General features: G+C 49.2%; 2 protein-coding genes across 2 annotated transcripts; both read right to left on the reverse strand.

Moving 5' to 3' along the window:
- Nucleotides 1-6,628: 6,628 nt before the first annotated feature.
- LOC122389093 lies at nucleotides 6,629-11,133 on the reverse strand. Its single transcript, XM_043380784.1, has 2 exons — nucleotides 10,475-11,133; nucleotides 6,629-7,451 (listed from the first exon to the last, which is right to left on the reverse strand). Exons 1-2 carry the CDS (start codon nucleotides 11,114-11,116, stop codon nucleotides 7,449-7,451), a joined length of 645 nt encoding a protein of 214 aa, XP_043236719.1. The 5' UTR covers nucleotides 11,117-11,133; the 3' UTR covers nucleotides 6,629-7,448.
- A 5,244-nt stretch (nucleotides 11,134-16,377) lies between these two features.
- On the reverse strand, nucleotides 16,378-19,175 carry LOC122389094 (60S ribosomal protein L35a-like). Its single transcript, XM_043380785.1, has 2 exons — nucleotides 18,938-19,175; nucleotides 16,378-16,589 (listed from the first exon to the last, which is right to left on the reverse strand). The coding sequence occupies exons 1-2, from the start codon at nucleotides 19,124-19,126 to the stop codon at nucleotides 16,401-16,403; spliced, it is 378 nt and encodes a 125-aa protein (XP_043236720.1). The 5' UTR covers nucleotides 19,127-19,175; the 3' UTR covers nucleotides 16,378-16,400.
- Between the last annotated feature and the right edge of the window lie 4,310 nt (nucleotides 19,176-23,485).

Below are 23,485 nucleotides of genomic sequence, written 5' to 3' on the forward strand. Positions count from 1 at the left end.
GGCCGACGCAGCATGACGCCCACACAAAGCAGTTTGGCATGCGAGTTGCGATCGTGATCAACGAAATGCTGATTATCGAAATGACAGCAACGCCACTTTGCAATAACTAAACTTCGCATTGTCCGTTTAAAGGTAATGTACACGAGTTATCAATAGAACTGTGAAGCCCAAACCCTGACTCAGGATGTAGTCAAGAAATATTGGGCTCAAGTGGCAATAAGTGCCACACCAGACTCAGACTGATGGGCGGAGTAGAAAATTATGACCCTTCTCAGGTTTCGAATTTCCGTTCAAAAAGAAACTCATTAAACAGGCCGTTACAATAACTTTCCTCGTAACTTCCTTACTATTTCCTCGTTAGCTCTGGCTATGAGGCCGACGACTTTGATGTTGTGCTATTTACGATCACACAGTAGTTTATTCGATGATATCATTGCCTGGCCCTCGCCAGTATATACCGCTTTTTACAGCATCTTACGCTGAGGAGAGGCTCGATTGAACCTCTCAGTCGTTAACCCGCGCCCTGGTGGGGGGGGGGGGCAATTCCCCCTCCAGATTTTTGATATATCTCCAGAACCGCTGCGCCGATCATCACCAAACTTTCAGTACCTACCCTCCCGGGCATCAATTTTACACATCGTGACCAAAATTTTCCAAAGGCTATGATAGGTTAGCCGCAAATGACGTCAGAGTGAGTCATGTTCTGCGACAATGACGTTATTTGCGGCCAACCTTTCATTGCCTTTGAAAAAAGAAAATGGTCACGATGTGCAAAATTGATGCCCGGGAGGGTAGGTACTAAAAGTTTGGCGACGATCGGCGCAGCGGTTTTGGCCAGATATATCGAGAAGTCTGGAGGGGAAGCGGCCAAAAATACCCCCCCCCCCCCACCAGGGCGCGGGTTAAGCCTCCTCTTCAGTAGAAATTTCACAAAAAAGTGACAATCCGGTAGTAGGTACGCAATTCCATTGTTCAGCAATTTATTCAAATGTTTTAGGGCATTCAAACAAGATCCCTAAAAAGAGGAAATCAAAACCAACAAGCCTTTTTTAACCCGCGCTCCGTTGAGGTCTGCCGAGCATCGCGCCCCGTTGGGGGGGATTTTGTCCCCCCCCCCTCCCCTAGATCTCGAGAGCAGCGCAACACAGCGACAGATGGTCACAGCGACAAGCAGCAAACGGTGTTGGATATCATCAACGGGGAATAACCTTGTGACCCAATTTCATTGACCTCGGTCAAACCGATGACGTCACAAGTCAGGTCAAAGATCGAATTTTCACCGTTTACAGGCATTTCAAGAAATGTGTTGCAAAATCGAATAAAATGTATGTCATTGAAAATAATCGACGAGAAATTGCTCGCAAACACGTATTTTGCTATTTGAGGTCATTGCTACCAGGTCGGGTCACAGAGGTCAGGTCACTGAGGGTCACACTTAAAAATATCATATGATGTATGTTTTATGGTCCAATTTACATGACAAATGCGATTATGTGGGTCAGCCAACCTTTGGGGCCAATTTAGGTTATGTTCTGGTGAAGGTCAGGTCAAGGTCAGGTCAAATAAGGTCAACTTTGAACATTTGTTATTTTTGCATAAAATGGGTATCGATTCGATGCAGCTCGTCACGGGTGGTCTAATGGTGGCCTTTGTTTTGCACGACGTGGTCTAGAATTGCTGATAATTGAGTTCAAAAAGTTGACGTCATCAATTTTGAACAGTTTTTTCGCTCTAACTTGGCGAAAAAAGGAGATATCGATCTAAAATTTGGTAAGTTTGTAGATAGAAAAGCGCAGGGACTACCATTGGTATATATGTTGCAGGCATTTTAGAAAATCAGTCATTTTGTAAAATGCCTAGGTATTTTACAAAAAGACGGCTGTTTGAAAAATGACTGAACGCAACCAGGCTTTTTTCAAAATGGCTAGCCATTTTACAAAATGACTAGGTATTTTGCAAAATGCCTGACCAGCATGGAACGTAGATCCCACTACAGAGTACAGAACAGACACTATGGCCAACAGTTTTTGGACGTCTTCCTATACCCTATAGGTAGGTGTTCAGCCTATAGCTGATCGATCTGAAGCTCTGTGATAACGACAATGCTGAGTAACGACCAGGTTGAGTTGCAGACTCGGCTGTAGCATAAAGCATTGTTTAGGTAACGCTGTAAAAACTCCCAAGTACATCAACGCCGTTCATGTTCTGCTTGAAACTAGACCTAACAAAACCAGCCGGAGACCGGCCCTAGTCAATAGGCAGGCCGGTTGATGTACAATTACATGTAAACGAATGAGTGTAGTCTTTGTTTGATTTTGCCATTACGGACAAAACTGCATTATGTATTTGGACATTAAAAACACGTTCGAATTTAATTATAATTTCCCACTCCTTCTCTCTCATCCTCACATTTTAACACGCGCAGTGGAAGGGGGGGGGCGGATTCCGCCCACCCCTCCTGTTTTTCGCCAATAACTCGCGCCGCAAGGTTTTCTTTAGGTTTTCTTCCTAGCTTTTCTTTGGAATAAAAAAGCTCTCATCACAATGAATATTAAAGCAATAATTAACAAAACACGATTAATTCTGCTCTGTGGCAACAGCTTTGAGTACCTACTTGCATGGTACCAGTTAAAAATATCAAGCTCCACATCGGGAGAATCACCAGGTCGCTTGGCGTAACGAGAGCGTTGGTTTCAGAAGACACTAACGCCTAAGTGTGTGGGATCGAATCCTCGCGACCTCTAATAGTTTTACAGATACAGGCCGGCATAGGGCCAGTCGTTTGTTGACGCTCCAGATCGATCATTTTAAATCCAGCAGCGTCGCTGACGTGGGGGTTGGAAATGTCGCGGGCCTGCACTTCTCAAAATAGAGAGAGGTAGGTATGGACCTCCCACTGGACTCCTCTGGTCATAATGCTGGACTCCTCGGTCCACCTACACGCTACCAAAACGTATATAATTAGGTACTCGTATCTACAACACACTGCTCAGTCATTTTATAAAATGGCTAGTTATTTTGTAAAATGCCTAGGCATTTTGCAAAATGACTGGAGAGTCAGTCATTTTGTAAAATGCCTAGGCTTTTTGCAAAAAGCCTGGAAAATCGTGCATTTTGCAAAATGCCTAGGCATTTTACAAAATGACTGATTTTCTAAAGTGCCTGCAACATATATGTTGCAACATATATGTTGCAGGCACTTTAGAAAATCAGTCATTTTGTAAAATGCCTAGGCATTTTGCAAAATGCCTGATTTTCCAGGCTTTTTGCAAAAAGCCTAGGCATTTTACAAAATGACTGACTCTCCAGTCATTTTGCAAAATGCCTAGGCATTTTACAAAATGCCTAGCCATTTTACAAAATGACTGAGCAGAGTGTTGTAGATACGAGTACCTAATTATATACGTTTTGGTAGCGTGTAGGTGGACCGAGGAGTCCAGCAGTGAGAAGTCCATACCTACCTCTATTTTGAGAAGTGCAGGCCCGCGACATTTCCAACCCCCACGTCAGCGACGCTGCTGGATTTAAAATGATCGATCTGGAGCGTCAACAAACGACTGGCCCTATGCCGGCCTGTATCTGTAAAACTATTAGAGGTCGCGAGGATTCGATCCCATACACTTAGGCGTTAGTGTCTTCTGAAACCAACGCTCTCGTCCTACGCCAAGCGACCTGATGATTCTCCCGATGTGGAGCTTGATATTTTAAACTGGGAGGGGACCACCATGCAAGTAGGTACTCAAAGCTGTTGCCACAGAGCAAAATTAATCGTGTTTTGTTAATTATTGCTTTAGTATTCATTGTGATCAGAGAGCTTTTTTATTCCAAAGAAAAGTTAGGAAGAAAACCTAAAGAAAACCTTGCGGCGCGAGTTATTGGCGAAAAACAGGAGGGGTGGGCGGGATCCGCCCCCCCTTCCACTGCGCGTGTTAAAATATGAGGATGAGAGAGGAGTGGGAAATTATAATCAAATTCGAACGTGTTTTTAATGTCCAAATACATAATGCAGTTTTGTCCGTAATGGCACAATCAAACAAAGACTGCACTCATTCGTTTACATGTACCTAATTGTACATCAACGGGGCCTGCCTATTGACTAGTGCCGGTCTCCGGCTGGTTTTGTTAGGTCTAGTTTCAGGCAGAACATGAACGGCGTTGATGTACTTGGGAGTTTTTGCAGCGTTAACTAAACAATGCTTTATGCTACAGCCGAGTCTGCAACTCAACCTGGTCGTTACTCAGCATTGTCGTTATCACAGAGCTTCAAATCGATCAGCTACAGGCTGAACACGTACCTATAGGGTATAGGAAGACGTCCAAAAACTGTTGGCCATAGTATCTGTAGTGGGATCTACGTTCCATGCTGGTCAGGCATTTTGCAAAATGCCTAGTCATTTTGTAAAATGGCTAGCCATTTTGAAAAAAGCCTGGTTGCGTTCAGTCATTTTTCAAACAGCCGTCTTTTTGTAAAATGCCTAGGCATTTTACAAAATGACTGATTTTCTAAAGTGCCTGCAACATATATATGTTGCAGGCACTTTAGAAAATCAGTCATTTTGTAAAATGCCTAGGCATTTTGCAAAATGCCTGATTTTCCAGGCTTTTTGCAAAAAGCCTAGGCATTTTACAAAATGACTGACTCTCCAGTCATTTTGCAAAATGTCTAGGCATTTTACAAAATACCTAGCCATTTTACAAAATGACTGAGCAGCGTGTTGTAGATGCGAGTACCTAATTATATACGTTTTGGTAGCGTGTAGGTGGACCGAGGAGTCCAGCATTATGACCAGAGGAGTCCAGCAGTGGGAAGTCCATACCTACCTCTCTCTATTTTGAGAAGTGCAGGCCCGCGACATTTCCAACCCCCACGTCAGCGACGCTGCTGGATTTAAAATCGGATCGATCTGGAGCGTCAACAAACGACTGGCCCTATGCCGGCCTGTATCTGTAAAACCATTAGAGGTCGCGAGGATTCGATCCCACACACTTAGGCGTTCGTGTCTTCTGAAACCAACGCTCTCGTCCTACGCCAAGCGACCTGATGATTGTCCCCATGTGGAGCTTGATATTTTTAACTGGGACCATGCAAGTAGGTACTCAAAGCTGTCAAACAAAGACACAATCAAACAAAGACTACACTCATTCGTTTACATGTAATTGTACATCAACCGGGCCTGCCTATTGACTAGGGCCGGTCTCCGGCTGGTTTTGTTAGGTCTAGTTTCAGGCAGAACATGAACGGCGTTGATATACTTGGGAGTTTTTACAGCGTTAACTAAACAATGCTTTATGCTACAGCCGAGTCTGCAACTCAACGTGGTCGTTACTCAGCATTGGCGTCATCACAGAGCTTCAAATCGATCAGCTACAAGCTGAACACGTACCTATAGGGTATAGGAAGACGTCCAAAAACTGTTGGCCATATCTGTACTGAGATCTACGTTCCATGCTGGTCAGGCATTTTGCAAAATGCCTAGTCATTTTGTAAAAAGGCTAGCCATTTTGAAAAAAGCCTGGTTGCGTTCAGTCATTTTTCAAACAGCCGTCTTTTTGTAAAATGCCTAGGCATTTTACAAAATGACTGATTTTCTAAAGTGCCTGCAACATATATATGACTGCCGTTATATATTATATATAACGACTGCCGGGCCGTGTACAAGAGCAGCTGAGGTTTTCTGTGTGTGCCCTCTGACAGCTTACCGTTGTTCCCTGCGAGGGTGCTGGGACAATTTAGGTACTCAGGGTCGCTGACCGCTGTATAGTCGACTACAGAATGATGTTCCACTTTTCACAGGCAATTATTTGCCTGGAGCGGTAGGCTGTGCCGCATCAACGGGCTGAGTTCACAAATTATAGCTTTGTCCCAATGCTCACAGTCGACACGCTTAATTGCGTGATAAACGGCACAACTTAGCGCTCCGCCGTCAACTGATAGCTTCTGAGGAGTCGAACATCATTCTGTAGTCGACTACACAGTAGCAACTGCGGGTCCCCGTACCCGATCCCTAAAAATGAACTCATTCTGAAACAATGTAGGACTTCCTTCGACAGTAGCGGCGGAACAACTTCAATTAAGGGGGGGGGGGCACTGCCGACTTTTGGTCCCATTCTTTCCATGCATCGCCCATAGGGCTAATGTTAAAATGCCTAAATCAAAGGGGGACACGGTGCCCCGGTGCCCTCCCCGTTCCGCCGCCTATGTCCTTCGAAGCAGCATGTAAATCGGAGTGTCCTAGCGCCAGTTAGTAAGAGTGGAGTCGGCTTCCAGTGAGAGCAGTTATATTTAACACATAAGCGACAGCGAGTTCTCTATATACCGTGCGACAGCGAAACGCAATGCCACACGCTCAGCGGCGCCGCCGGTGACTGCAAGGCCGTATAAGTTCTGCCGGTCGGCGGCCAGCCGGCGGCAGCTGTCAACTGCAGTGCGGCACGTGGCTCACAGCCCACGGTACCGCCAGGCAGGAGGCCGCCACAACACAACACAACTACAGTACCAGCCTGGTACTGGCGTGACTGCCTTTTCTTTCTCCTGACTAAACAGAAACATAACAGTTGTACAGAGAACTGAACCGAAACCGGTTCGAACGGAACACAGACGCAACAACAAGTGCATACAACCAAAAGAATGTGTGTAGACCTAACGAGACAAAAACATATGTAATCGGAGCTACCAGGGATCAAGTACATAGTCATCGTACCGACGGGGCAGTCGAATGTTGCGCCTATCACGTCGCGCCGCTACGGGAGGCGGCGGTTGCGCTGGAGGGGAGTGACCCGGCGCGGAGAGGGCGCCGCCAGAGATCTCCGCAGGGACAGGACACCCCAGGGGCGGCGTGGTGACGGGACAGGGCTCGTCCTCATCGGACGAAGACGCAGACAGAGAGTGAGCGGTAGCGAGTGGCGCGGGTATGGTCGGCACGGTGTAGCATTCGCTCACGTGGAATTTATACGACTTGGCGCGAAGCTGCGAGCCGGCGAACTTTCGCACTCGGCACCAGTTTCCATCAACACTGGTAACAAGGTACCGAGGACGAGCATGAGCCTTATCTCGATCACCAGCATGGTACACGAGCACACCGGGTGTGATAACTGACGGAGGCACGTGACTGTGAGTACGACCTTTGGATACGTGATCATACGGATGGTTCTGCAGTCTGGAGGACTGCTGCTCGGCAATGAGTTCGCGGTCGGAGGTGCTGAGGGCAGTATGGCTGTACTGATCGCGGGAGAACAGCCTCTCGAAGGCTGACAGGCCGCCGCGGCGTAGACGTGAATTTAATCGAGAAGTGGCCATGGCTAGAGCTGACAAAGAGACTGGGCCGCCCTCCGGAAGGGCGCGTTTGAGCTCACCACGGAGCTCGCCGATGGCGTGTTCGGCGCATGGGTTCTTGTTGGGATTATGAACCCGGCCGACCTCCAGCTTGATGCCCGCCTGATGTAGGGCCTCACTGTCGGAGAGAGCGACGAAACCGGGGGCAGGGTCCACACGGACCGTTATAAGCGGGCCATCCACAGCACGCAGAGCGACACACAAGGAAATCAGGGCTTCCTCCAGCGTGGAGGCGCGCTCATCACTGATAAAACAGGTCAGGGTATGGGAAGTCACCTTCTCGCGCACCACCAGAATCAGTTGGCGTCCGAAATGGAGCACGTCGGCGGCATACGAAACGCCGACAGCAGAGGGCGGTGAGGTGGAGCTCACTACCAGCGGGGGTGGGAGGCGCTTGAGCGAGGCACATGGATGACAGCCGTCATACACGGTCGCCAGATGAGAGTCAAGATCGAGGGCATAAAAGTAACGCAAGAACAGCTGTTTCAGCTGGTGTTGAGAACGATGCTTGAACTTCAGATGGAGAGCACACAACAGCCCAGGCATCACCTGGCGGGGGACTACTATGCACTCTCGAGCTGGGGCGAAGGCCTCATCACGACGCACGACGAGCAGGCCGTCCTTTGAGAGAGACGCGACCTGCAAGTAGCGTTTGACATCGCGGATGTTGGTTTGTTTGCGGGAGGGGCGAGTGCCCTGGGAGAGATGAGCCTTAGTACGTCGCACATCCCGACAGTCCTGTTGGGAGTGAAGCCACGAGTTACGACCTGTGAATGGGAGCCGACAGGAGCCAGACATGACGTCATTCACAGTGATCTGCCGGACTGGGGCCTCCTCAAGGCGAGACACGAACGAGCAGACCTGGCAAGATGAGTCTGTGCAGACTGGAGCATTTCTGCTGGCAAAATCTGATGGGAGATTGGCGGACCCCGCGAGGTGCCGAACTGTCAGGCAGTACCGGCTGATGGTGGTCAAGAACGTGGTGACCCGGGGACTGGCGGAGAACTCACCCCGCCCCAGCTTTTCGAAAGCCTGCACGCACGGTTTGCTGTCAGTCAGCACGGAGACAGGAGACGTCGCCTGGGTGATGTACGGTGAGAAGTGTTTGACGGCAGCGGCGATACCGAGCGCCTCGATCTCGCACGGGAGCCAGCGTAGCTGATGCTTGCGAAGCTGAGCACTGAAGAAGCCAGCCAGGAGGGTACGGTCACCGCGGGTCACGTACAGAGTGGCACCGACACCGTGCGACTTGCAGGACCCGTCGGTGACAATCCAGAGCTGGTCCGAGGACCGCGGCAGGACGACGGAGCGGTGGCTCTTGAGGGCGGACTGAGCTCTGGTGAAAGCGGTGCGGAGCTCATCAGACCACGAGACATTCTCGGCAGACTCCCGGCCTGCACAGGCGGCATCTAGGGGCGACAGCAGGGCCGCAGCACCTTTAATGACGCGGCCGAGCACCTTATAGGCGCCGATGAAGCTTCGCAGGTTTTTCACAGTGCGTGGGAGCTCGCACGATGCTAGAGTGGCGATACGGTGCGGACTGGCCGAAAGACGGCCCTCACACCATACCCAGCCCAGGATGGTGACGGAACGAGGACAGACCACAGTTTTGGAGGGAGATAGACGGAGGTTCGATCGGTCCAGCGCCTGCAGGACACATCGAAAGGCTGAGAGAGCCTCCTCGGGTGTGGCGCCGCCACAGAACAGATCATCAGCGATCTTGGCTACCCGACCGTCCTGGATCAGGTCACCAAGTACCCGGCACATAAGCTCCTCTAGGGCGGACTCTGAGCCGGGGAGACCCATGGCACATCTGGTGTAGACGCGGACACCTTTATACGGAGTCACGACACCACAGTATTTGAGACTGTCGCGCGACAACGGTACCTGAAAGTAGGCCTTCGTGAGATCGGTAACAATCATATACTTCCAGCCGCCAATGGTGCGCAACGTTGACTCTACATCGGGTAGAAGAGAGGGTTGCGGCCGGCAGTATCGGCCCACAGCGGTGAAATCGGTCACCAGACGGGTGCCCCCACCCGGCTTGTTTACGAGGAAGGACGGATGAACGTGCTCGACATGCACGTCTAGATCCTCAGGCTTCTGAAATATGCCGAGCGACTCAAGCTCGTCGAACTTAGACTGGAGCTCGGTCAAGCGCTGCCGGTTGTACTGGGGAAGACGACCTTTGCGCTGTGGCGGCTCGACCGAACCGATGTTGACCACCCCGTGAATGGAGCCCACGGCGCCATTGTAACCAGGGAAGACAGGATCGAAGACGGAAGCATAGTCGGCGACCACAGAGGCAAAGTCCGAGCGCACTGAGTCGGAAAGGAGTCCGTGGGGGTCTATGGAGACTAACTCGGATCCCGGTTGTTGAATCGGCGCCCGGGGGGCGGGAGAGGACGGTAGAGACTCGGGGAGAGAAGAGGGCCGGGACATCGCATACACCTTACAGACATGGGAGTTCTTTTTCAGACGCAGGGGAGATCGGGTGTCATTGGGAACGCGGAGTTTACCGGCCACCACTGACGTCACTGTTGGGCGGGGCCATGGGTCGGCATCAGGGTCACCGAGGGAGGACGGCTGCCAGGGCTCAACAGACACCAGCGAGTCACGGTCCATGTCCGGTACATCGAGCTCGACATAATCATCAGGCCACACAGTGACGGTCTCGGAAGGAGACCGCACCAGACACTGGACACGGCGGGCGGAGGGGTCAGGGGCGCTGTGAGCCGGATTGACGTAATGAAAGACAACATCATCCCCGATAGACACAGTACCATCAGCGGGGCGCACTGACACGTCATTCAGTGACATGAAGGGCGTACCGGCCAGCACATCAACATCAAGGCTTTCAACAACGAGGGCATGGAGAGTGAGCACGTGAGCCCCACGAGTCAGAGACAGGGTTGTTTCACCAACGACAGAGAGTTGTGAATGGCCGTCAGCCTGATGGGCCGTCTGTGTCGACCTTTTCACTGAGGCACCGATATGCGACGCGACTGTGACATGAACCAGGTTTATTTCGGCCCCGGTATCCAGCGTTACACGGAGCGGGTGCTCAGCACAGTGCACGGGCAGGTAGGGAGAGGGATGGGGCTGTACACGACGGGCAGAGCCGCTCAGGTCGTTACGTACGTGCTCGTCCGCTGGAGTGGGAGATACTGGATCGTCGTCCTCAGGCTCGTCGAAGTCGGCGTCGACATCACAGCCGGCGATCAGTCGGATACCGGCCATGAAACGTCGGTCAGACGCAGGCAGGAAGCGGCACCGGCTCAGGAAGTGGGAGTCGCTCTCCGGGCGGCCGGCCGCCTTGCACAGGGCACAGGAGCGGGCCGGGCGCTGAGTCCGGCGGTCGCCGCCCGCGGCGGCGGCTGCGGCGGATCGGCCGGCGGCAGCGGCGGTTCGGGGCTGACCGGCGGCGGTTCCAACAGGCGGCTGTGTCCGGCCGGCCGTGGATGCGGGCCGGGAGGGCGCGCGGCTGAAGCTGGCGGCGGCTGAGCGCAACACCTGGGCATCTTCGGCAGAGCGCAGTTCGTCCATCAGAGACGCGAGGGACTGACTAATCTCGGGCTTGAGAGAGGCCAGTGTGCGGCAGCGTAGCTCCGGTCCGTACCGTTGCTTGACCAGGGCGGGCAGACCGGTGTGAAGGAGACTTAGCCAGTGGAGACATACCAGATTCTCCAGGGTTGGTGACATGTCTTCATTCGTCGAGGGCAGCACGCCGTGGTGGGAAATGCCGGCATCTGTGGTGAGAAGTGTATCTTCCACAAACGCCATCAGACGTTGAAATAGGTCCTCCGGTCGCCCGTGCTCGCGGCGAATGCTAGCAAAATCCAGCAGGTGTGCACCGGTCGATTGAAATCCGAAGTGTAGACGAATCGCCTGCCAAATGGCGGACAGGCTAGTTGAATTTTTGACGATCGTGTTCCTTGAAATGACGGGACAAAAATTGGCAATTTGCCCGAGCATCAGCTCCAGCTGGGCAGCCCGTTGGACGGCGGTGAGCCGCAGCGATTCTGGGACAGTCCGAATCGTCCGTGAAGCCACGAAGCGGGTTGTCAGCAGTCTTCTTTGACCAGGTGACACTCCTCTCAAGGAACTTGGAGAAGTTCGGATCCAGTGACAATGTGTATTCCAGGTTCTGGCGCCAGTTTTCAAAGGACGTTATAGTTTCGTGTCGAGTCAGCGGCCACTGCTTTGGAGCACGCGCCGCCATCCTGATTAATAAACTGCCGTTACAATGCAAAGGAAAAGGGCCACCTTTAACATGGGGATTGAAACTGAGATAGCCATCTTGTAGCCCATGTCCGAAAACCTGTCCGTCTACCTCCTTACGGCCGGTTTCGGCCTCCATTCGTAGTTATCGGCAATTTTAAAAGAAAATACGCCAGGAATGCGTCCTTATCCCAGGAATGCGTTCTTATCCGACAATACAGCCACCCGCGGCGAGGCTTTGGTTTTTTACCAATCAGCTCCAACCAGCTCAGCTTTAACCAATCAGCTTATCTGACACAATCCGACGAGTCTGTCTTCTGAACGCTGATTGGCTTGAGTGTGACGTCATCGCTATGCCATCATAAAGTAGGTGCCGTAGAGAGTATCAACATAGTACCAATATGTTAAATAGTTTTAAATACTTTTTCGCGAATCGTGCACTTCTGGCACCAGTTTTAAAAAGAAAATGAAGAATAATAATGTCAAAATGAAAAACAACGATATCTTCATATTTCACGAAGGTGGCCCTTTTCCTTTAAAGCAAGGCTCACTGGCCAAAAGAATGGAGAGCCGACTGTTCGAGGACGTGGGAAAACGCTGCCACCACGCCAGTTAGTAAGAGTGGAGTCGGCTTCCAGTGAGAGCAGTTATTACGAGCGAGCGAGCGCAGCGAGCGAAGTGAGTCTTTTCAATATAACGGAAAAATCTCAGTATGAGCGGCCCGGCCCGGCCCGGCCCGGCCCGGCCCGGCCCGGCCTGTAACGCTTTTGAGAGGCTTATATCTCAGCAACCGCTGGACCGATTGGCCTGCGGTCTTTTTTGTTGGGTAGCCCCATCCCTTCTACCCCGTAATTGACTACTTTTGATACATCTGAGTGACCGTCGTGGCACGTGCCACGTGAAAAGTCAAGGGTGTTCAAGCTGTTTTGCAAAAGTAGTGATTTTGAGAGGCTCATATCTCAGCAGCCGCTTGGGCGATTGACTTGCGGTAATTTTTGTAGGGTAGCAGCATCCCTTCTACCCAAAATAGGATACTCTCGATGCATGTGGGTCACCCCCAGTGCACGTGCAAAATACAACAATAAGAGGTGCCAAATTTGTTCCCATTTCAGTAACTCGGTAATTACTGGGGCGATTTTGCTGAAACTTGGCATACAGGTAGGCACCCACCAGGCAATGCATTCCCGTGTGTTGAGGTTAGGGTGCTACTGCACGTGCGCACGTGCAGGGGGCGTTTCCAGATCTCGAGAACGGCTGGGCCGATTGCGCTAAAATTTGGTATACGGTTGGGGACCAGTTAGTAGGGTGCCGTGCAAAAGTCATTTTGGACCCCGTTTGCACGTGCGCACGTGCAGAATGCCGCTTCCAGATCTCAGGAACGGCTGGGCCGATTGCGTTCAAATTTGGCACACCGCTAGCGACCGGTTAGAAGGGTGCTTTGCGCAAGCCCGTTGGAAGCACCCTCTCGCCCTTCCGCACGTGCAGGGCTCACTATCTCGCTCGCTCGTTCTTCGCCCAAAAGGCGTTTTACTGGTATTTAACACATAAGCGACAGCGAGTTCTCTATATACCGTGCGACAGCGAAACGCAATGCCACACGCTCAGCGGCGCCGCCGGTGACTGCAAGGCCGTATAAGTTCTGCCGGTCGGCGGCCAGCCGGCGGCAGCTGTCAACTGCAGTGCGGCACGTGGCTCACAGCCCACGGTACCGCCAGGCAGGAGGCCGCCACAACACAACACAACTACAGTACCAGCCTGGTACTGGCGTAGAATGTGTTATTGTGTGGAAAACTGAAAAGAACAGAGGAGTCTCTTTTGGATTGAAATCCTACTAAAGACACCAAATCAAGGCTGATAATATTTGACATGCCGGTTTAAAAACGTAGGTATACAGTGGCGGATCCAGGGGGGGGGGGGCAAAATGGGCATTTGCCCCCCCAACGGCAGAATTTTAACATTACGCCTATGGACGATGCATGGAAAGAATCGATAAATTGTTATGGTTTGCCCCCAAAAAAACTCTGAGCTGGATCCGCCTCTGTAGGTATACACTTAACATTCATCGAAATTTCAAGAAATAAACAAGGAACGGATGGACATTCACCTAAGAAAAACACAACCAGCTGTGCACCGCAGTTTCGACACGGCCGATCCGGACGTCTGCCTGTCGCCCTGATTGTTGACGCCGTCCGTGTCCGCTGGCTACTTCGCTGATCAATTACTGAGGGCGGGCAGGCAGCTCGGGGGAGCACCCACAGCCGTGATTGCCCGGCGTCCTTTTCTGGCTGCTCGGGAGCCCGCTGCGCCACTGCGCACCGTGTTCGGTGGGGTGCGCGTCTGAGGCTACCACAGCCCACATTCCTCTGAGATCTGGGGTCATTTTTGGTCAAGTCAGAAATCTCTAAATTCCCGACTCCGAGCAATAGTGAGGACCGTTTATGTACCTAAAGGGTGGGCAATTTGGCCATTTCTATAAGACGATAACGATCGAGAACCGGTGTTGAGGCATAATATTTGACATCATTGATGTCAAATATTGATGTCAAATCATTGACTCAAAATGACATTTGAGCGTTCACAAAGTTTTTTACCACTAACGATGCTCGGCCCAAAAATTCACGTTTCACTCGTTTCCCGACTACTGCCATCAACAGCAAAAGCGTTATTCATAATATTCCATAAAAGCAGGGATGCGGAGCCGGAGCCGGAGTCGGAGCCGGAGCCGCCGGAGCCGGCATATTTTGCCCGGAGCCGGAGCCGGAGCCGTGAAACAATATAGCCCGGAGCCGGAGCCGGAGCCGGAGCCGCCAAAAAAGGGGGCGACTCCGGCTCCTTTTTATTTTTTGAAGAGGAAAAAAAATAATTGACCTAGTTCGGTTTGACAGTACAAGGCAGTAAAACATATGGTACTTACGTCATGGGCCATCAAGTGAATGAAAAAATCCGAATATCCCCAGTACCCCACAGTACGCAAACAACTTCCTGTTTGCTCTTCCCCCCCCCCCCCCCACGTCTACTGCATCCCCAGAACATTAGGACCAGTCATCAGGTGACGGCCATTGTTTTCAAACCAGTGCAGTGGACTGCGACTCCCAGCACCGTCTCATCCCAAACACCCCCCACCCCTCATCCCCCAATGCAGCCGAGACGGGTGTCAGCTTACGATGGTTCACTGAACTCCGATTCGCGGCGACTGCGTTTCCAATGCCATCGCTTCCTAGCCCTTTGTTCTGCCAGTTCTCTCCGAGGTGCGTTTGCGCGGGGACGCGGTGAGCCGGTCATGGCAAAGAGTAACGCGTATAACCAATCCAATTTTTCTTCCACCCGTATTTAATTGATTGCGTAGGGGATGTACTGAGTCGGAGCCGGAGCCGCCGGAGCCGGACCATTTTACTCGGAGCCGGAGCCGGAGCCGGAGCCGCCATAACATTTCACCCGGAGCCGGAGCCGGAGCCGGAGCCCGAGCCGTCTGAAATTTCCACGGCTCCGCATCCCTGCATAAAACCTATAAAAAATGCACGGTTTGCTTTGCGGTGTAGGTATCATGATACGATTGAGAAACGAAAAGCCGCGTTTGAAAGTCTTCGAAAAACAGCTTCGCCGATGGTCATGTCCAGGGCAGCGGAGTCGATGGATTTTCAGTGACTCCCACTCCGACTCCGGCTTCCAAAAACTAACCCCGACTCTAACTCAGACTCCGGTCAGAACTATCGACTCCAAGCGACTCCGACTCAGTAGCCTTTATATGCCACACCAGATATCTCTCAGTTTTGATATGAAGGATAATGGAATGGCGGCGTAATAGTTACTCAACAAGCATTGCCGTGGCAAAATCTGTAGACGGGCCTATGACCATTGCTGACCAGGCAGAAATATCCAATAACGGACCGAGGACAGAGTAGGAGCTTGATTCATTGTGTAATTGTGTTTGTAGAGAGCGTTAGACCAACGTTATTACGGCGTAATTGGTGTGCGACGCAGATGCCTTATTTCGCAAATGATTTTCATAACATAAATTTCATAGTAACTTTAGATATACCGGTGGCAGCTCTTAGAGTAGCTCGGAATTTCCACAATGGTCGTCAGTGGAGCGAGGTCAGTCAGAACTTCTGGCTTCTGACCGTACTTCAGAAGGTTGCCCCTCACTATGAAGTACCCAATGGCGAAAATGAGGCCGCATGGCCACCGAATGTAACCCTACCGTCTGGAAATAGGCTGTGATTCAGAAACACGTTTGATCATAGGACCCATTTCGAGTGATCATTTTGCTTCATTATGCGTAACGTTAGGACTTTGGATAGCCGTCGACTAAAGGCTATCAATATGTTTCGGTCCATGAGAGTTCTGGAAAACGGCTAACTGGTGAGGTTGGCCGTCTTTCATCAGTTTACAGAGGTAACAAAGCAATTATGATAAGCGAAACAAGCACATTGCCGCCATCTGGTCTGATAATTTGATCAGATAATGCCCCTCCAGTACGATAGTTCAAAAACTACAGCCAGATAAATCTAAAGAAAAGTAAGCTGGATTTTTTTCAAGCGATTAATAGCGAGTGTTATTGGAGCTGTGGATATCGGTGCTGCAATTTGCGTTGGTTGGTTGGCTGTCACTAAGCGTAGTTCCCGTGCAGTGTTAGGGAAGCTGTTCCGCCATAGAGTCACCTCACTCGCTGGCTGCTGTGGCGCCACCTAGTGTCGAACAGCTGACGGTGGCGGCGCCGCGCTCTGGACCGTTCCCAGCCGCTCTCCACACCCGACCCCGACGGTCACCGATCACCGCCCACACCCCGCCACTCTGCCCGTGCCGCCCGGCCAGACTCACACTGTGGTCGAGTCACTGTATTGGATCACTGGCTCCTCGAGGGGTACATCATCACGCGCACAGTCTTGCCCATAGCGTTCGGAGGCAGGTTGCGCTTGAACTGCGCGCGTACCGAGCCGCTGTTGCCGTGGATCCGCACCACCTTGCCCCACATGGCACGCAGGCGGTTCTTGTGCTGGTTGGGCGCTCCCGGCACCCGAGACTTGTTCTTGCCCTGCCACAGGAAAAGATACCATTAGTCCATTAATACCACTAAAACACGACGAAACAATGAGGCATCGGTGCCGTACGTCAACCGTACCATACAACCACCGTGTTCATGTTCGAATGTACTAAAATAAAAGATCTTATGAACAGATCAATATCTAAAAAACTTGTTTTTTTAATGTACACACATGGACACATACTTTGCTAAAAACACACACACACATACAAACACAAACAAATCTAAGCAAGGGAACAGGAACTGTTTTCTGCACACACAAGAAAATATATATATATGAAGGTCATGACATGAGGAATACATAACATCAATGTGCTCATTTCATTCACTCGCACAAGATTTCCTATAAGATTCTTCAAATATGAAAAGCGATAATGTGAACACATATATAATGATGTGAGCACATATGTAATGATGCTGAAATGCTACAAACGTCAAACTGTCATACCACATTCTTCAAATAGAACATCTGTCCAATCTTTAACCCTCGCCCGCACATGGGGGGGGGTGGTTGCCACCCCCCCCCCCCCCAGGTAGTCTTTCTGCTCTGCACTCAACATTTTTAGCGCTAGAACGCTGGTTTTTCGTATAGCTGCTCCTCTATCCTTTCTTGACGTCCACTGAAAATTTCAAGTTTCTGTGATTTTTGGTTTCGGAGATATGACCTTGTTTTTCAGGTCATGTCATGACCCAAATGGCCAATTCTCAACATCTTGCGTTTGCCATGGGTCTTGCGAGCTTTTGACACCCTGATTTCGGCCTTTTTTGCCAGTATTAACTCCCACCTATCATGGAACATGTTGTTCGACGATGTACAGGGGTCAAGGTCAGGGTCAAGGTCAACCTAGGTCATCTAAGATAATTGCGTTTTAGGCAAGCTGAATTTACTTTTTTTGAATTTTTTTGACTGCATTTTTGGTAAAAGCTTCTCTGAGCATGATTTCATGTAATATGGACCCAAAAACAATCGGTGCACACATCAGTATACACACAGACACACACAGACATACAAACACATATAATTGACCTTGACCTAACTTGACCTGAAATGACCTCAGCCGCAAAATTCTGGTCGGGTAGTGTGACAAAGAGGTTCTAGCTGGCCTGGCACCAGAAAACAGCATCGTCATCGGTATTTGATAAGCAGCGCACTTGATATCCAACGGTGACCCAAAACAGCAACATTTTTTAGTTTGACCTGACCTGGAAGGTCAATGACTGACCTGAGAAGGTAAAACTGGGTATCATTGGATTCGTCTCTTCCCAAAGAATCTTTTTGGTCTTTACCGCTAAGCTCTATCTCCAACAGGAACGAAATGGCGCGGGGGGGGTGGCAACCACCCCCCCCCCCCATGTGCGTTCTAGGATGGGAAAATGGCATGTGCGGGCGAGGGTTAAGTGTCCAATTAAGATTTAAGTATCACAATTAGTACCAAAGAGACTAATGGGAACTGAACCTCAATTATGTCTCAACATACCATTAGTTGACCAGCCATGCATTACATTAATAGGGTTAGACTGCTCAAAGCAATGTCACATTTAGCTCAGCTACATATTCTACCACTTATATAAAAATAACATTGATCAAACTTTTCACCTTGTCTCTAGAAGACATCTAAATAACATGCAATATCATAGCAATCTATCAAATCATTTATCATAATTTGGGTTAACCAAAGGAGCATAAAGCTTAGCTTCAGCATTCACTTCACTTTGAGCAGGATGATTCAGCATAACTATTCAGCATACACTAGTTTTGGATGCAGTGAATACTGAATAGGTACAGTCACAACCGCCCACCCCAGCTGCAGTGGGCCAAAACAATCACTGCATTTCCATGACATAGCTGAATCGATTTGACAAAATTTCACACACGTTTTCTTGGATACTATTAACTTTTATCAGTAAATGAGCATATATATGGCTTTAGATAGCAATTAATCTGATAGTTACGATTTTAAATGATGCTGAAATGCTATGAAGGACCAAACCCATTTTGCAAAATCTGCTTTACTTGTGCCAGGGAAACGTAGCTAATATCAAGCAAAGATGTCTAAACTGTCTGAAGTTGGAAAAATGTAATTTCAACACTTATTTTATGAATGCAACTGGAGTATGGTGAAATGTTGCCATGAGCTCCCTTGAACATACTCACTCAAGACTTTGCTTTGAGTAAAGTATGTTGAATTTTGGTGTATCACTGGCAAGGATTTCTATGAAATCAGACAGAGAAACTAATTGTAGAAATTAAAAACTATTTCTAAAAGGTACAGGCCTGGATTATTGTCTTGAAAAGCATACAGCTGAACTGACCCTGCGTTGTGTTCCAGCCCACTCACCTTGTAAACGTAGACACAGCGCTTGCCAAGGTAGTGTTTAGCATCCTCCTTATTGAAGGTTCCCTCCAGCTTCAGGAGAGCAAAGGTCTCGTACTGGTTCCTGAGGCCACGCTTGTAGCCGGTAAACGTAGCCTTAGAATACAGCTTGAGGTGCTTCCTCTTCATCTTCTTAGTCTCAGTGTCAGCCATTGTGGCCCCTTGGCTTGATGTACTGCAAACAGGACACAATCCAATTTCACACTGCATGGCAAAAACAATTCATTAACTGGAGTGAGGGGTTACACACAAATTGAATGGCATTTCAGAAACAACCAAGGCCATCTATAGAAGGTACAGTCACTCCCCCACCGACCAATCAGAGACAGATCCTGAGTGACGTCACCCCTGATGCTCGCAAGAGGTGCTCCATTCCTTTACAACATAAAAATGACTAACTTCATTTGAAGATTGTTGGTGACACTCTACACATATCGCTCAACCATTGTCATTGGAAAGTCCAACTAATTTTCTAGCGATAAAAAAGATCAGCAATATGCTAAGAAATGGCCGGTTTCGAAGATATAGACGATTTAAAAATCCTCTGCAGTTGCAGGAAAGCAACATAAAAACGCATCAAGCTTACATTTTTACTATGAAGAAATCATTTTACAGTAAGTTTTTAGATATGGTATTGATTTAATCAACAACTTTATTGCAATATTTTTATTACTTGTAACTTTATTTCAAAATAATATTTTCAAAAATGGCAACGGTTGGCAAGTAGCTTTGAAGCGATTGTGGCGCACAGCGCCATTATTGTCCTGAGGCCCCCTTATGATGTCATCAAAAGTGGAGTGACATGGGCCTGGAAACAACAAATTGCAAGTCCAACAAAAATTCATGGTTACATAAATACTGCCAGAATGTACCCAAAAACGTCATGAGCTAATGAGCTCCAAGAACTGAGGCCATTTTATCAAATAAAATCAAGCTATCGGCTGCAAATAAAAACCTAACTAAATTGAAATACAACCGCCTTTGAATTTTCATTATTAACATACATGCGTGCTTGACATGCATCCTCCAGTTCCTCTTTACAGCTCAGGAAAAAAAATTGCAGCTGGCTCAGATTTTATTTTATAATAATGGCCTCTGCACAATGAACACACAACAGACAAATGAATATGATGCGTCAGAACCGTCAGCATTGCGCCGACGAGGGAAATATGCATGTATCTGCGGTTCATTTCAATAAAATGCTACAGGAAGGGAATCTTTCAACCTTGATCAAGCAGATTAAACAAAAAAACAGACTCATATCATCAACAAAATATCTATTTCTTTACGTACCAATCACATACAACAATATTTACCTTCAACGCCAGGAAAAGGAACTTTCGCGGCGCTGCCTAAGGTGAAAACCATATTTACGTACAAAACATTAATACTTTTAAAATATTTTGTAAAGGAAGAAGTTTACATCAATATCCAATAATTTTTGCATGATTTCATATATTTATTTGATGAGAAAAAGAATCAGTTTTCGATAAAAGAGAAAAATATAGAGTGGCAACTTTCCCGACGAAAAACACGCTAAGAATCTTATAAGCCATGCATTTACATGACACATCTGATTTAGCCATGCATTTACACTTCACCTAGGAGTCACACCGTTCCGTGCTTCTACCCTCAGGATACAGAAGTCCTTCTCCTCTACGCCGCAAACCCCTCCGAGCTGGACAGGCAGCTTTATCCCTGCGGGCTGCTCCCTTGGAGCGGCACCGCTGCTCCCGAGGGAGCGCACCCCGTAGCCGGGTGCAGTGAGTACCTTGGAGCTGGTCGGCCTGTCATTCGGGATGGGCTCAGCCCCGGTGACTCACTAGGGTGCCTGCCCAGACCAATGTCTCCCCCTAATTCCTATCATCCTTCCGGCTCTGAAATGGTCTAATTGGACCGAAAGGGCCTAACCCAACAAAACAAACAAACAAACAAATAGGACATTACCTACCTACCTGTAGGTGCTTGGGCCAATAAAAGTGTCGCCACGGACCAAAATGACAAAAAGCTCAATCCAGTCTTTACCTGTACATGGTAAAAAGTTTGTAGGTAAGCCGTACGTGGTTTAAAATTTTAATTTTTAATTTTTAGGCTTGGAATTCGAAAATCATGAAATGATAAAATCAATTTCACGCTACGCCATTCAGTGGCCCAAGAGCATTCATCTGACTGATCTGGCATGCACCTTCATTCTGCAATGTACACTGATAACCTATTACATGGGTGCGGGACCCGGGGGTGCAGTGGGGGTAGCTTGCCCCCCCCCCAACTCTAGGGCCGTGGGGGCGGTGCCCCCACAACTTTGAGACGGAATACCGCACTTTTTTGCAAATGTTTTCTTTTTGTGCTGAAAAAGCCAAGGGATGAAAAATAAGTGGCCTAAAACCGGCGGGAAAACTAAATTTGGGGTACCCTAGGCTGATCTCTATCATGGTGTGCCCCCCAGTCTGAAAGTAGTTCCCGCGCCCCTGACCTATTATCTAGCTAAAGTTTTGTCTGAGACGCCGTGCGTGCCCCCGGTTCCATTTACCTGAGTTACTGGTCCGTCTGTCCCAACAGCCCATTGATTCAGGGCCTAGCGCTAGCCCGTAGCTCAGCCTCGAACTATTTTGGTGACTATACGCTGATAAGTGCAGTCGTCTCTACCATTTCTAAGATTTCGCCTCTATCATGTAGCGTAGCTTCAAACACCCGAACAAGGAAGCTTCGATTCACGATTGTTTTGGTCTACTTTAGCTGTTGACCTGGCAACAAAATGGGCTGGCTGATCTGAGACCTAAGCTTTCCGGCAATGGCATTGGCTATGCTTCATTTTTTTCAACGGCTCAGGGCAACAGCATGGTCGGACCCTAACTGATCTAAAGTTTTGGGGTAAAAACGAGCACTATGCTCTCTGCACTAGAGTGAGCTGATGACGCTGAAAAACATTAAAAACAAAAACATCTTCTGGCACTTCGTATATCCAAACACCATGTTCACATGCATGCACTCACCATTATTTTACATGTAAACATAACTGAGTAGCTGTAAACACAGTTTACTGTTTTCTCTCTGCTGGTGGACAGACAGACGGCCGCCCGGGTATACCGGCTGTGTCGGCCGCCTTGGTCCCTCCCGGCAGATGGCCCCCGCAGTGCCGTCTCAGGCCCGGAGTATCTCGGACAACTCACAGTTGTCAGCAGAGGACCCCGGAGCGGAGGCCCGGCTCGTCAGACTCGCTGTGTGGAACGTGTGCGTGTCGCAGATCCCGGCTACTGACTCTGAGGTGAGAGAGCTCACTACTTTGTCACGACCGATAAACCACGTTTTCGCCCCGTCCAGTGTTCGCAAAAGACTTGAAAGTGAGATGAAAGTGAAATGTATAGGTATAGCCGTTTACGGACGTTCCAAATGCATCATTGTATTTTGTATTGATGCATTTTGATGCGTATTAATGCGTATCTCAATTTTAATGGTGACAAAAATTGCACCAGCAATGGGCCACCAGGTCACCAAAGGTCAGTTTATCTTTACTGTCTTTTACTCACCGTACCTACTGCACTGCTAAACCAGCATCTGCGATGCTGGGCTCCGCATCGCGGGACCGCAGGTTGTTTGAGCAAGCACCTTTGTAAACGCAGCAAAAACGCCCGCCGCCAAACGAGAGGATGAGCCTTGCACGTGCAGACCGGAGTCGGTGTGCTATCTTGAAGCGACCCCTACACGTGCGCACGTGCAGCTGCACCCCAACCGTGGCACATGAAAATACCGTCCGTTAAACGTAAACACTGACGCATTAAGACAAATATGGCGCCTTGCGGCAAGTGTGGTGTATTCATATCTGCCGTTTAGGCAGCCATCCCTCAATCAAAGCGCATCCTAATCGTCCCATGTTCGATAAAGTTACGCACATTCTGTGATTTGCGGAAAAAATGGCGCTTTGAGACAAACGTGGCGCACTGCGACAAACGTGGCGCATTCGTTCCTGTCACTTAACAATTTTATCCACCCACCAAAGTCCAGCCCAATTGGACTTAAACTGACAAAGTTATGTTCATTTGAATATTTCACAATAAAATATCTCCGCAACGGAGGTGCCCAAATCTGCACTTGTGCCACGTGACCGCCGGTGGTGTAAGCAGGACTTGTCCCCTCACTGATTGCACCATTTCAGTGTTCCTGGCTTGTGCTGTTTTCGTGCTATAAGGCCACAAATCGGCAAATACACGATAATCTGGGAGGTACGCGACTCAAACACGTGGCCACGTGGCACGTGCCGGACCTCTGATAGTTTCACCGTTCACGCCACGTGATGACCCATCGACGTGGCCATCAGCATGTAAAAGATGACCCCGGCCGTATCACCGTCTCTGAACAGTGGACGGCTAAACTCAAAAAACGGGAAAATTTAGGGAAATTTCACCTTCCGAATACATAATTTCCCCAGAATTTTAAATTTTTCATTTTACAAAAAATCTGAGATAGCAGTTTTGTAGCCCCCTTCATTCTGTGCCTAAACCCATTTTCAGATCG

Source organism: Amphibalanus amphitrite, unplaced genomic scaffold (assembly GCF_019059575.1).
Source record: "Amphibalanus amphitrite isolate SeventyFive unplaced genomic scaffold, NRLGWU_Aamphi_draft 000343F_arrow, whole genome shotgun sequence".
In the NCBI taxonomy this organism is placed as follows: Eukaryota; Metazoa; Arthropoda; class Thecostraca; order Balanomorpha; family Balanidae; genus Amphibalanus; species Amphibalanus amphitrite.